The 15,500-nt window shown below is 45.9% G+C and overlaps 1 protein-coding gene across 4 annotated transcripts in view; it reads left to right on the top strand.

Moving 5' to 3' along the window:
* LOC106571556 (1-phosphatidylinositol 4,5-bisphosphate phosphodiesterase beta-1) overlaps positions 1 to 15,500 on the top strand; it is a 228,559-nt gene that overhangs the window by 128,664 nt on the left and 84,395 nt on the right. For all 4 annotated transcript variants that reach the window (XR_006759204.1, XM_045695874.2, XM_045695877.2 and 1 more), the window contains exons 4-5: positions 10,937 to 11,077; positions 11,637 to 11,716. Coding sequence is in view for 3 of the 4 variants with exons in the window: in XM_045695874.2 (XP_045551830.1) it covers positions 10,937 to 11,077; positions 11,637 to 11,716 (221 nt within the window). In the remaining variant the exon portion in view is untranslated. The remainder of the gene's footprint in view (positions 1 to 10,936; positions 11,078 to 11,636; positions 11,717 to 15,500) is intronic.

The following is a 15,500-nucleotide window of genomic DNA, read 5'->3' as shown; positions in this document are numbered from 1 at the left end:
CTAGCCACATTAATAATTGGATGTAATAAATGTATCACTAGTCACTTTAAACAATGCCACTTTATATGTTTACATACCCTAAATTACTCATCTCATATGTATTTACTGTACTCTATACCATCTACTGCATCTTGCCTATGCCGCACGGCCATCGCTCATCCATATATTTATATGTACATTTTCTTATTCATCCCTTTACACTTGTGTGTATAAGGTAGTTGTTGTGAAATTGTTAGATTACTTGTTAGATATTACTGCACTGTCAGAACTAGAAGCACAAGCATTTCGCAACACTCGCATTAACATCTGCTAACCATGTGTATTTGACCAATACAATATGCTTTGATTTTATTTTATTTGAGTGTGGAGTATGTGTGTTGAGAGCTTTTGACGGTTTGAGAATGAAGCATTAAAGGGGCAATCTGTGGTTGCTACATCAATTTGACTTATAAATGAATGATATATACCCATTGATTCTTGAAGAAATTAACTTAGCTTAGTTCAACTGTCACACCTCACGAGAACCCAAAATATAAGCTTGTTTTCCTCCAATGTGTGTAAACATTGTAAATGTAAATAAACGCTGTATAGCCTCATAACATGGTTAAAACAATAATTTTGATATCATGGATGGTCAGTCCTTGCATCCATAGCTCTGTCTATTAATCTGAGAGTGGTTACATTTCTCCAGGCCCATCGCTCAGCTTTTTACCGAAAACAGAGACGGAGTGACCGCTTTGTTATTGTTTCAACTATGGATTCGCCCTTTAAAGCTAGGTGAGGTTGAGACTGAGTGTGTGGAGTGTGTGGGGGCTAAAGTGTCTGCATGTACAGTACCAGTCAAAAGTTTGGGCACACCTACTCATTCCAGGGTTTTTCCTTTATTTTTAGTGTTTTCTACATTCTAGAATCATAGTGAAAACTATGAAATAACACATATGGAATCATGTAGTAACCAAAAAAGTGTAAAATAAATATATATTTTATATTTTAGATTCTTCAAAGTAGCAATCCTTTGCTGGGATGACAGCTTTGCACACTCTTGGCATTCTCTCAACCAGCTTCATGAGGTAGTCACATGGAATGCATTTCAATTAACAGGTGTGCCTTGTTAAAAGTGAACGTTTCTTCAAGTGCAGTCGCATAAACCATCAAGCACTATGATGAAACTGGCTCTCATGAAGACCACCACGGGAAAGGAAGACCCAAATTACCTCTGCTGCAGAGGATAAGTTAATTAGAGTTACCAGCCACATAAATTGAAGCCCAAATAAATGCTTCACAGAGTTCAACTAACAGACACTTCTCAACATCAACTGTTCAAAGAAACCACTACTAAAGGACACCAATAAGAAGAAGAGACTTGCTTGGGCCAAAAAACACAAGCAATGGACATTAGACTGGTGGAAATCTGTCCTTTGGTCTGATGAGTCCAAATTTGAGATTTTTGGTTCCAACCACCGTGTCTTTGTGAGACGCAGAGTAGGTGAACGGATGATCTCCGCATGTGTGGTTCCCACCGTGAGGCATGGAGGAGGAGGTGTGATGGTGTGGGGGTGCTTTGCTGGTGACACTGTCTGTGATTTATTTAGAATTCAAGGCACACTTAACCAGCATGGCACCCACAGCATTTTGTAGCGATACGCCATCCGCAGAGTGATGGAAAATCAGCCAACAAGTGGTCAGCATATGTGGGAACTCCTTCAAGACTGTTGGAAAAGCATTCCAGGTGAAGCTGGTTGAGAGAATTCCAAGAGTGTGCAAAGCTGTCATCAAGGCAAAGGGTGACTGCTTTGAAGAATCTAAAATCTTAGATATATTTTGATTTGTTTCGCCTTTTTTGGTTACTACATGATTCCATATGTGTTATTTCATAGTTTTGATGTCTTCACTATGATTCTACAATGTAGAAAACACACAAAAAATAACACCACATTTTTTTTCTGCGAACCTGCACATCATCGTCGTCTCTCTTTTGTGGCACCAATGTGAGGGTTTGTGGCAGGGGAAACAGGGTTGCAGTAGGCTAGTGTGTGTTACGGGAATAATGACAAGCGAACCTGGGGAGCTTTGTGTTCACATTGTCCTAAAAAAGGGAACCGGACCACAAAATTCAAGCTAACCAAACTCAGACCACTTTTTTAGATGGTCTCAGTTCAGTTTGCATCTAGGGCTCTTTTGAGGGGTCTGAGTTACTTTGGGAAAAAATACAATTAAGAGAACTGCACTGAGTTCACAAAAATTGTCAGAAAGGGACCAAGTATGAAAACACCCTAAGAGTTTAACTTGAAATCTTAGTGGATAGTGTATAGCTTTAAAGCTGTGAGTTGGAGAATATCTAGCTTTAAAGCTGTGAGTTGGAGAATATCTAGCTTTAAAGCTGTGACTTGGAGAATATCTAGCTTTAAAGCTGTGAGTTGGAGAATATCTAGCTTTAAAGCTGTGACTTGGAGAATATCTAGCTTTAAAGCTGTGAGTTGGAGAATATCTAGCTTTAAAGCTGTGACTTGGAGAATATCTAGCTTTAAAGCTGTGAGTTGGAGAATATCTAGCTTTAAAGCTGTGACTTGGAGAATATCTAGCTTTAAAGCTGTGACTTGGAGAATATCGAGCTTTAAAGCTGTAACTTGGAGAATATCTAGCTTTAAAGCTGTGACTTGGAGAATATCTAGCTTTAAAGCTGTGACTTGGAGAATATCTAGCTTTAAAGCTGTGACTTGGAGAATATCTAGCTTTAAAGCGGTGACTTGGAGAATATCGAGCTTTAAAGCGGTGACTTGGAGAGTAGAGGAGCGGGGCACTGTCATGCTTTATAAAAAGGATGTACAAGAGGGAAGATGAGGAACGTCTCCTGCTCTAACCTAAGAGAGCTCTACACTTCTAAAATGTTGCACAACTGATCTAGCTGACACATCACGGCTTACTGAGACAGCAACAGGGCAGAGAGATGGAGAGAGAGAAAGAGAGGGAGGGAGAGATGGATGGATGGATGGAGGGAAAGGCTGTTTAGAAACATCAAGCCTGTAGTAGACCGTAATAAAGGAGAGAAGAGCAGGGAAGAGGAGGGAGAGAGAGGTGAATCAAAGGAGAACTGGTAACAGGTAACTTATGTCTGCTGCTTTCACAACAATGGGATGTTTAGCTGGTATGAGGAAATATCTTAATATTAATTGATTTAATGTAACAGATGAAATACAATGGGAACCAATCAGGTGGACGTGAATGGTAGAAAATGGTTCATTGAATCACTTATAGCACACACATGCAATCATTCTGTCTTCTGTGTAGACACACACACTACTCATCACTGACAGTAATTTAAATCCCTCGTAGATCAGAGGAAAGCCAATGTGTGTAATGGCTGTGAAAGCCTGCCTGGGAGCAGCCACGCTAGCCGCTAATCCTCCACTTGTACACACCACATCAGTCCCTCCCTCGCTACTTCGCTAGCTACTATATTAGATCCAGCCTTATAACGTTGACTAAGTCACTGACAAATGGTAAAAAAGTGCCAACGTCAAATCAAACATTAATCCAAATGTGGTTCTTATTTCCTTTCGGTTTTTTTTTCCCACCCTGCAGTTGTCTTTTCTTTCTTCCGATCTGTTCATTCTCTTACTGCTAGCTACACCGTCAGCCGTAAGCCTGAGCGACTGCAGTGATTTTAGCAGGCAATGATTTGCTTCCGCCGATCCAACTGTTGTTTAACTTAATAGCCTTACTTGACTGATTATCAGATATCAGGGGTGAGTTGTATTGGCAGCTGCTGTACTGATTTTGTTTAACGATTCACATCAAATGAGTTACAGACGGATGGTAGCCTACCTCTAAACGACTTATTACCACACACACACGCGCACATACACACACACACACACACACATCCCACATCTGAATGTCTTATTGTAGAATCACAGTAATCCCCTAGTGAGGAATGCTTTTACTTGCAGTAATCATTCACCTGTTTGGGACTCTTGTGAGTATATATAAGGTTTGAAGGAACTTGTGCGTGTGTGTGTGTGTGTCTGTGTGTGTGTGTGTGTGTGTGTGTGTGTGCGTGCGTGCGTGTCTGTGTGAAAGTGCGTGCGTGTTTGTGAGTGTGTGTCAGGCTCTGTGTGTGTAGTGTGTGTCTCTGATTATAATGAACGTCACTTGCGGGAAGTGAAGCAGGCTGGGAGAGAAACGCTGGTCTCATAGTCATAATTGGAATCAATGTTTCTGTGCACTACTCTCCTCCACTGAGTTATGAGGTGACTAATGTTTAAAACATGCTCTGCAGACGCAGAATGACCTTCTTGAATAAAACACTGCACTACGAAGGGATGGGATGGAGGGAAGTAAAGGAGTGAAATATGAAGGGATGGAGTGAAATAAAGGAATGAAATACGAGGGGATGATGGAATGACGGTATATATGAGTAGACAAAGCCATCAATCACGTGACACCATTCATTCCTATGTGAAGACTCAACAGCACATTGAAGCCAGATTCATGGAGACGTAGCGTGCACAGTTTGAGCTACACCAGGAAGTGATGTTGCAGGCTATCTCAGTGCTGCCCCCTCTCATTAACATGTTCAAACACACACACCCACACACACATTCTGAATATGGGGCCACGGAAGTCTTGGGGCGGCACAATGAATTACCCATAATTCCTTTCTCCAACTACCCCAGGCGTTTTTTTGTCCCAACCCATGATCTTGCTGCTCCGCTAGTGAACAAGGCTAGCCACCGGCAGGACTGCTGCTAGGACAGGCCAGTTATACAACAACAATAAGACGGTTGTTTGTTGTTCCAGGTTAGCCTGAGTGCCAGTCTGTTTGTGCTATCGTGCCAACTCCTTGTCACTCAGCTTGACAAGGACAGCAACAGAGTTGGCAAAAGCACACAAACAGATCTGGGACCAGGCTAGTTTCACCCAAAGAGGAAAAACTAAAATAAACTTTGTCATATTTGACATTCTTCAAACCAACATTTGAGTCAATAGATGTTCCTTAGGGGCATCCAGACCTGAAACCTTCAGGTTAACTTTGAGAGGTTTTGACAAGTATTGACCCAAACATTTAGTTTGAGATCCACGTATTACGAGAATACCAGTGGGCTGGAGTTTCTTCTTAAAACCCAGAACTCGTACCTGGAATCCTCAGAAACCTCCCCGCCGTGGTGAATCCTAATGTGAAGCCAGCGTTGCTCTTATAATGAACTAACATGAAAGAGTCCGTACGAAGAGAAGAGGTCAGCTGTGTAGAGGTGTGACGTGAGGTCTGGAGGTGAATCATTTACAGCGACTACATCTGGATAACGAGGGAAATGATGGATAACGAGGGAAATTAAAGCTACATGAATCATCAGATGAGTATTAGAGAAACAGGTAGATGTGCTGGATGAACTATTGATCAGAAAAGGAGTGAGGAGAAGTACGAGGTTAGGAGACAGCCCGCAGACGGACACTATCGCTCTCTCTCTCTCTAAGCTGTGTGTGTGTGTGGGGATTGTGCCAATGGGCGGGCGGGTGTGTGTGTGGGGATTGTGCCAATGGGCGGGCGGGCGTGTGTGTGGGGGTGGGGATTGTGCCAATGGGCGGGCGGGTGTGTGTGTGGGGATTGTGCCAATGGGCGGGCGGGCGGGCGTGTGTGTGGGGGTTGTGCCAATGGGCGGGCGTGTGTGTGGGGGTGGGGATTGTGCCAATGGGCGGGCGGGTGTGTGTGTGGGAATGCACACAGGTGTGTATCTGTGTGTGCTTGCGCACACTGGCTGGCCTGTGTGTGTGTGTGTGTGTGTGTGTGTGTGTGTGTGTGTGTGTGTGTGTGTGTGTGTGTGTCATGGTGACAGGTAAGTGTTTGTGACAGCCCAGGGAGCAGGGAAGGCAGCATCACCCTGCTAAGAGGACCACCTCCCCTGTACTGAAGTAATAAATGACAGAACACTGTGTTCCCACGCTACAGCTGTCAGCTAGCCACACACACACACACACACCAAAGTGATGCATTGCACACACGCCTTCTTTCACAGTCACACCATCATCCCACACACCTCTGCACACACACAATTCTCTCTCTCTATGTACTGTATCTCTCTTTTCCTCTCAAACACACACAGAAATTGGCTTGAAGGGGTAATACGCCCCCCCCCCCCCCATCGCCGCGGCTACAGGACCCTCAGGCATACCTCCAAATGCTCCCACAATACACCAGCACTAATTAAATCTCAGGTCTATTCTCCTCAACTCTCCTCTCCTTTCTCTCTCCTCCTCCCTCTCTCCTCTCCTTTATGTGTCTAAACAGCATTTGCCTGCCTCTCTCTTTTTGTATCTCTGTCTAGCTCTTTCTATGTGTCTCTCTCTCTCTCGCTCTCTTTCTCTGTCTCTCTCTCACTCACTTTCTCTCTCTCTCTCACTCTCTCTTTCTCTCTCTCCCTCTCTCTCTTTCTCTCTTCTCTCTCTCTTCTCTCTCTCTCTCTCACTCTCTCTTCTCTCTCTCACGCTCTCTCTTCTCTCTCTCTCTCTCTCTCTCTTTCTCTCTTCTCTCTCTGACCAACACACAGTCAGCTATAGAGGCATGGAGATGAGCTTGTCTTTTCCTGTAACATCTACAAATGGCATCCAATACAATATCAAAAGGCTCCACTGTTCAAACAACAACAAACCATCAATGAAATATGCATTTGATTCTCTGACGGATCGAACAGGTCTCCACTCCATGCTTTTTAGCACAACTGTCTGTCTGTCTGTCTGTCTGTCTGTCTGTCTGTCTGTCTGTCTGTCTGGCTGGCTGGCTGGCTGGCTGGCTGGCTGGCTGGCTGGCCAGTATTCTGTCTCTCCATCTATCAGTATCCTGCATACAGTATTCTCTCTCCATCTATCAGTATCCTGCATACTGTATACTGTCTCTCATATATCAATATCCTGCATACAGTATTCTGTCTCTCCATCTATCAATATCCTGCATACAGTATTCTGTCTCTCCATCTATCAGTATCCTGCATACAGTATTCTGTCTCTCCATCTATCAGTATCCTGCATACAGTATTCTGTCTCTCCATCTATCAGTATCCTGCATACTGTATACTGTCTCTCCATCTATCAATATCCTGCATACAGTATACTGTCTCTCCATCTATCAATATCCTGCATACAGTATTCTGTCTCTCCATCTATCAGTATCCTGCATACAGAATACTGTCTCTCCATCTATCAGTATCCTGCATACAGTATACTGTCTCTCCATCTATCAGTATAGTAAAGGTAGACACAGAATAGTTTTTTTTATTGTCACATACACCAGACAGGTGCAGTGAAATGTGTTGTTTTACAGGTTCCGCCATTGTAATACGACGCCTCTGGAGCAAATTAGGGTTACGTGCCTTGGTCAAGTTTTTTCACCTTGTCGACTCATGTATTTGAACCAGCAAGCTTTAAAATACTGGCCCAACACTCTAACCGCTAGGCTACCTGCCGCCCTAAGGCTGGAAGAATGTCTGCCATGGCTTCAAGATGATTCCGGACAGTTCTAGTAATAATGGCTTGCTCTAGTTAAAACAACATATTCTATGCAGCATCATCTAACTTTGATATATGCTTCATGTAGAATGGAAGAATTTTGCTCTCGGCACGTCTGAGAGACTGCAGCCGTGAGATGTTTCTAGAACCATCCATCTCCCAGACTTCTCTACACTACAGTAATCAGTAGGGAATTAAACTTGTCTTAGACACCTTTTCCAAGAACCAAGGTCTCTTAAGAAATTAAACCTGTCTTTGCATTTGACTAAAAGCATTGAGGCGTTTGGAAGTTCGTCAGACACTGTTCGTCAGAGAGTGTGTGTGTGTGTGTGCGTGTGCGTATGTTTGTATGTGTGTTTTGAAATTGCACTAGACAGTCTGTGTGTGTGCCTGTAGTTTGAACATTTGTCAAACATACAGACTTGGTTGCCAGAAGAGTAAGAATCTCAAACAGAAGAAAAATATTGCTTCTGAAAAGTTCACTGTAATACTAATGGGCACCTCTGAGCTGGGGGATTTGGAGGGCGTTGGGGGACATGTAGGGGACATTCATCAGTGTGACACAGCACAGAATGCTCTTTGTCTGATTGGGCAAATTAGTGGGGAACTAATTTGCTTCCGCTGCTAAATCTTTTACAGACTCTTTTTGTTGGTGTTAATTGACCTCGTTGAACCACTTTGTATTCTGCCCTGATGTCAGACGAATGGGAGAGAAAATATCATTGTTATTAATTTCTGGTGCCTCGGAGGCAGTGCCCAGTTGCTCTATGCTGGTTTGCATTTAAGACGAGTGGTTGTATGTGTATGTTTCCATAGGGATATATGGTTTATAATGTGTATTTACACTGCAACGGACAAACAACTCCAGTGAATGTGGAGGTATCTCAGTTCAGGCCCTCACTAGTATGCCGTCAATAACCAGTGGGAAAAACTGGGTATTGAACCCAGTCTTTTGCATGCCCCAGGACTGTGTTATCCAACTGAGCTAAAGCCTAGGAATAACTTTTATGAGGTAATACAAGTGGCACGGTCTCAGGCAAGCATAGTTGTAGTTATATAAGTTACATACGCATCCCGCAGGCCTACTTTACCCAACCACCTCGGATGCTGTACAGACACATTGCAATGCCCTGGTGAATCCACAGGCAACATCATATACGCCATGCATTTACCACCTGCAGCCATTCATAACGACATACTGTCCGTTCATTACTTAGACATTAATGATGATTATTCATGAAGCGGAGGGCATGTTGTCCGGACCTCTGGCAGTCTCCATGGGGCTGCCACAGGGTTCAGTTCTCAGGCCGTCTCTCTTCTCTGTTTACATCAATGATGTCGCTCTTGCTGCTGGTGATTCTCTGATCCACCTCTACGCAGACGACACCATTCTGTATACTTCTGGCCCTTCTTTGGACTCTGTGTTAACTAACCTCCAGACGAGCTTCAATGCCATACAACTCTCCTTCCGTGGCCTCCAACTGCTCTTAAATACAAGTAAAACTAAATGCATGCTCTTCAACCGATCGCTGCCCGCACCTGCCTGCCCGTCCAGCATCACTACTCTGGACCGTTCCGACTTAGAATACGTTGACAACTACAAATACCTAGGTGTCTGGCTAGACTGTAAACTCTCCTTCCAGACTCACATCAAACATCTCCAATCCAAAATTCAATCGGCTTCCTATTTCGCAACAAAGCCTCCTTCACTCATGCTGCCAAACATGCCCTCGTAAAACTGACCATCCTACCGATCCTCGACTTCAGCGATGTCATTTACAAAATAGCCTCCAACACTCTACTCAACAAATTGGATGCAGTCTATCACAGTGCCGTATATTTTGTCACCAAAGCCCCATATACTACCCACCACTGCGACCTGTACGCTCTCGTTGGCTGGCCCTCGCTTCATACTCGTCGCCAAACCCACTGGCTACAGGTTATCTACAAGTCTTTGCTATGTAAAGCCCCGCCTTATCTCAGCTCACTGGTCACCATAGCAGCACCCACCCGTAGTACGCGCTCCAGCAGGTATATCTCACGTGTCACCCCCAAATCCAATTCCTCCTTTGGCCGCCTTTCACTGAAGCTGGAGACTCATATCTCCCTCACTAGATTTAAGCACCAGCTGTCAGAGCAGCTCACAGATCACTGCACCTGTACATAGCCCATCTGTAAATAGCCCATCCAACTACCTCATCCCCATACTGTATTTATTTATTTATCTTGTTCCTTTGCACCCCAGTATCTCTACTTGCACATTCATCTTCTGCACATCTATCACTCCAGTGTTTAATTGGTATATTGTAATTACTTCGCCACCATGGCCTATTTATTGCCTTACCTCCCTTATCTTACCGCATTTTCATACACTATATATAGACTTTTTCTACTGTATTATTGACTGTATGTTTGTTTATTCCATGTGTAACTCTGTGTTGTTGAATGTGTCGAACTGCTTTGCTTTATCTTGGCCAGGTCGCAGTTGTAAATGAGAACTTGTTCTCAACTAGCCAACCTGGTTAAATAAAGGTGAAATAAAAAATAAAATAAAAATGTAATCATCCCCCAGGTAATGTCATGCTTGGTGACAGCTTGGTGTGTGTGTGCGTGTGCCCATATATGTGAGTCACTGCGTGTGTGTGTGTGTGTGTGTGTGTGTGTGTGTGTGTGTGTGTGTGTGTGTGTGTGTGTGTGTGTGTGTGTGTGTGTGTGTGTGTGTGTGTGTGACATCTTAGCTGATGTTAAGAGAATATGCTGAACCCCGCAGGTCCCATTGGGCTGATGATGATGCGTTGCCTCTCTTCATGGTCTACTCCCGAAGTCATATCTCTCACTGATCAGTTACATTCTCAGGAAGTCAAATCGTGATCTGATTGGTTGATTGGGCTGTTGTTGTCATTGCCACAGTACCAGACGGTGGGAGTCATCTCTTCCTGCTACTTCCTGAGTTTGGGCTTCCAGCAGCAACTGAAAAAAAGATTTTTCGTTTTCACGTACTCTGGATAGGTGCAGTGAAATGGGGTGTTTTACAGGGTCGGCCATAATAGTACGGCACCTGGATCAAATTAGGGTTAAGTGCCTTGCTCAAGGACACATCAATGGATTTTTATTCTTGTCGGCTCAGGTATTCAAACCAGCGACCTTTCGGTTAGTGGCCCAACGCTCTAACCGCTAGGCTGAAGTCAGACACAGTGGGGGGGTAATTCTGGGAAGGTGCTAGAGCTGCAGTGGCTGTGTTATTAATGACACGCTTTCGTGAAGGTTTAAAAGTGTACATATGTGTTGAAAATGAATTTAAAGGTGTTTCCTCTGAGTGTGTAATATGCAAATCTGTGTGAGCTCATAACGTTGGGTTGCCAACGAAGAAGGGTTAATTAAGGCTAGAGTTATTGTGCCATTGACATGTTACTCATCTGTTGTGTGGTCTGTGTAGGACATGAAGCTACGAGAGCTGCTGGACGTGAGCACCCTGGTGGGAAAGATGGAGAACAGGATGCTGACGGTGGTGAGCGGACCAGACATGGTCAACATCACATACCTCAACTTCATGGCCTTCCAGGAGGAGATCGCCAAGGTAAGTAAACATGAATAATCCACTTATTACAGAGGAATAGGGCTTTAGTACACATGAATAATGCCTTTATTAATCATGAATAGGGCGTATTAGACATGAATAGGGCTTTATTAAACATGAATAAGGACTTTATTAATCATGAATAGGGATTTATTAAACATGAATAGGGTTTTATTAAACATGAATAAGGACTTTATTAATCACAAATAGGGCTTTATTAAACATTAATCAGGACTTTATTAATCATGAACAGGGCTTTATCAAACATGAATAAAGGCTTTATTAAAGGTTTATTTGATTTAGTTGATGTCAACATCAGTTAAGTCTCTTAGGCGGTTGGCCAAAGTGCTTATAACTAATTAATTAATAACTAAGCTATTTCAGTCCATGCAGTGTGAGTTAGTTAAGCTTGTTAGACTTACACTGAACCCGTCATTCCTCCAGTGTATAATTATAAGGTCTGGTGTGTGGGTGGCAAGTTTACACCTCCAATCGATCCTCGCGACTGTGTTTCTTCCTTCTGACGGAGTGTGTATGTGTGTGTGTTCTTCCGGTGCAGGAGTGGGCTGAAGAGTTGTTTGGCCTGGCGTCTAACCTGCTGGCCCAGAACATGTCCAGAGAAGCATGCCTGGAGAAAGCGTAAGTCCCTGGACACATCACACACCACACACCGGAAGGCAGCCGTTCATACCCATCAGGTCTGCAGGGCACTTCACACTACTCACAGAGAGAGGGGGGGGGGGGGGGCAGAGAAAGAGCAAGAGGGGGTCAGAGAGAGAGCGAGAGATGGGGTGAATGCACACACACATGCAAACGCATACACACACACACACACACACACACACACACACACACACAGATACTTGCGCAAAGACACACACATTCACGGACGCACACTTGCGCACTCTCACGCTCTCTCTCTCTCTCTCTCTCTCTCTGTCTCTCTCTCTCTCTGTCTCTAAGTCAAATGTATTTAGAAAGCCCTTTTTACATCAGCAGATGTCACAAACTGCTATACAGAAACCCAGTCTAAAACCCCAAACAGCAAGCAATGCAGATGTAGAAGCACTGTGGCTAGGAAAAACTCCCTGGAATGGCAGGAATCTAGGAAGAAACCTAGAGAGGAACCAGACTCTGAAGGGTGGCCAGTCATCTTCTGGCTGTGCCGGGTGGAGATTATAAGATTACATGGCCATTAAGGCCAGATTGTTCTTCAACATGTTCAAACGTTCATAGATGACCAGCAGCGTCAAATAATTATCACAGTGGTTGTAGAGGGTGCAACAGGTCAGCACCTCAGGAGTAAATGTCAGTTGGCTTTTCACAGCCAAGCATTCAGAGGTCGAGACAGCAGGTGCGGTTAGAGAGAGCGAGGGGTAGAGTCGAAAACAGCAGGTCCGGGACAAGGTAGCACGTCCGGTGAACAGGTCAGTGTTCCATAGCCGCAGGCAGAACAGTTGAAGCTGGAGCAGCAGCATGACCAGGTGGACTGGGGACAGCCAGAATTCATCAGGCCAGGTAGTCCTGAGGCATGGCCTATGGCTCAGGTCCTCCGGGAGGGGAGGGAGAGAGGGAGAGAGAAAGAATTAGAGGGAGCATACTTAAATTCACACAGGACAACAGACAGGAGAATTACACCAGACTGACCCTTGCCAACATAGACTGTTGCAGCATAGATACTCGAGGCTGAGACAGTGGGGGGTTGGAGGACACTGTGACCCCGTCCAACGATACCCCGGACAGGGCCAACCAAGCAGGAAATAACCCCACCCACTTTGCCGAAGCACAGCCCCCACACCACTAAAGGGATATCAACAGACCACCAACTTACTCCCCTGAGACAAGGCTGAGTATAGCCCACCAAGATCTCCTCCACCACACAAGCCCGAGGGGGCGAAAAACCAGACAGGAGGATCACGTCAGTGACTCAACCCACTCAAGTCGAGTATAGAGCAAAAAAGCCTGGCACGACGTGACGCACCTCTACAAGGGACAGAATGGAAGAGCACTAGTAAGCCAGTGACTCAGCCCCTGTAACAAGGTCTCTCTCTTTCTCTCTCTCTCACTCTGTTTCCTTCTTTCCCCAGTAATAGCCTTGTTTTTAAATACATTACATTTACATTTACATTTAAGTCATTTAGCAGACGCTCTTATCCAGAGCGACTTACAAAATGGTGCATTCACCTTATGATATCCAGTGGAACAACCACTTTACAATAGTGCATCTAAATCTTTTAAGGGGGGAGGGGGGGGTTAGAAGGATTACTTTATCCTATCCTAGGTATTCCTTAAAGAGGTGGGGTTTCAGGTGTCTCCGGAAGGTGGTGATTGACTCCGCTGTCCTGGCGTCGTGAGGGAGCTTGTTCCACCATTGGGGTGCCAGAGCAGCAAACAGTTTTGACTGGGCTGAGCGGGAACTGTGCTTCCTCAGAGGTAGGGGGGCCAGCAGGCCAGTGGTGGATGAACGCAGTGCCCTTGTTTGGGTGTAGGGCCTGATCAGAGCCTGAAGGTATGGAGGTGCCGTTCCCTTCACAGCTCCGTAGGCAATCACCATGGTCTTGTAGCGGATGCGAGCTTCAACTGGAAGCTAGTGGAGAGAGCGGAGGAGCGGGGTGACGTGAGAGAACTTGGGAAGGTTGAACACCAGACGGGCTGCGGCGTTCTGGATGAGTTGTAGGGGTTTAATGGCACAGGCAGGGAGCCCAGCCAACAGCGAGTTGCAGTAATCCAGACGGGAGATGACAAGTGCCTGGATTAGGACCTGCGCCGCTTCCTGTGTGAGGCAGGGTCGTACTCTGCGAATGTTGTAGAGCATGAACCTACAGGATCGGGTCACCGCCTTGATGTTAGTGGAGAACGACAGGGTGTTGTCCAGGATCACGCCAAGGTTCTTAGCACTCTGGGAGGAGGACACAAGGGAGTTGTCAACCGTGATGGCGAGATTATGGAAGGGGCAGTCCTTCCCCGGGAGGAAGAGCAGCTCCGTCTTGCCGAGGTTCAGCTTGAGCTGGTGATCCGTCATCCACACTGATATGTCTGACAGACATGCAGAGATGCGATTCGCCGCCTGGTTATCAGAAGGGGGAAAGGAGAAGATTAATTGTGTGTCGTCTGCATAGCAATGATAGGAGAGACCATGTGAGGATATGACAGAGCCAAGTGACTTGGTGTATAGCGAGAATAGGAGAGGGCCTAGAACAGAGCCCTGGGGACACCAGTGGTGAGAGCGCATGGTGCGGAGACAGATTCTCGCCACGCCACCTGGTAGGAGCGACCTGTCAGGTAGGACGCAATCCAAGCGTGGGCCGCGCCGGAGATGCCCAACTCGGAGAGGGTGGAGAGGAGGATCTGATGGTTCACAGTATCAAAGGCAGCAGATAGGTCTAGAAGGATGAGAGCAGAGGAGAGAGAGTTAGCTTTAGCAGTGCGGAGAGCCTCCGTGACACAGAGAAGAGCAGTCTCAGTTGAATGCCCAGTCTTGAAACCTGACTGATTAGGATCAAGAAGGTCATTCTGAGAGAGATAGCAGGAGAGCTGGCCAAGGACGGCACGTTCAAGAGTTTTGGAGAGAAAAGAAAGAAGGGATACTGGTCTGTAGTTGTTGACATCGGAGGGATCGAGTGTAGGTTTTTTCAGAAGGGGTGCAACTCTCGCTCTCTTGAAGACGGAAGGGACGTAGCCAGCGGTCAAGGATGAGTTGATGAGCGAGGTGAGGAAGGGGAGAAGGTCTCCGGAAATGGTCTGGAGAAGAGAGGAGGGGATAGGGTCAAGTGGGCAGGTTGATGGGCGGCCGGCCGTCACAAGACGCGAGATTTCATCTGGAGAGAGAGGGGAGAAAGAGGTCAAAGCACAGGGTAGGGCAGTGTGAGCAGGACCAGCGGTGTCGTTTGACTTAGCAAACGAGGATCGGATATCGTCAACCTTCTTTTCAAAATGGTTGACGAAGTCATCCGCAAAGAGGGAGGAGGGGGGGGGGGGAGGGGGAGGAGGATTCAGGAGGGAGGAGAAGGTAGCAAAGAGCTTCCTAGGGTTAGAGGCAGATGCTTGGAATTTAGAGTGGTAGAAAGTGGCTTTAGCAGCAGAGACAGAAGAGGAGAATGTAGAGAGGAGTGAGTGAAAGGATGCCAGGTCCGCAGGGAGGCGAGTTTTCCTCCATTTCCGCTCGGCTGCCCGGAGCCTTGTTCTGTGAGCTCGTAGTGAGTCGTCGAGCCACGGAGCAGGAGGGGAGGACCGAGCCGACCTGGAGGATAGGGGACAGAGAAAATCAAAGGATGCAGAAAGGGAGGAGAGGAGGGTTGAGGAGGCAGAATCAGGAGATAGGTTGGAGAAGGTTTGAGCAGAGGGAAGAGATGATAGGATGGAAGAGGAGAGAGTAGCGGGAGAGAGAGAGCGAAGGTTGGGACGGCGCAATACCATCCGAGTA

This window comes from Salmo salar, chromosome 15 (genome assembly GCF_965601325.2).
Source record: "Salmo salar chromosome 15, fSalSal1, whole genome shotgun sequence".
Lineage (NCBI taxonomy): Eukaryota > Metazoa > Chordata > Actinopteri > Salmoniformes > Salmonidae > Salmo > Salmo salar.
The sequence above is the reverse complement of the archived record's forward strand: the minus strand, read 5'-3'. Positions and strand labels throughout refer to the sequence as shown.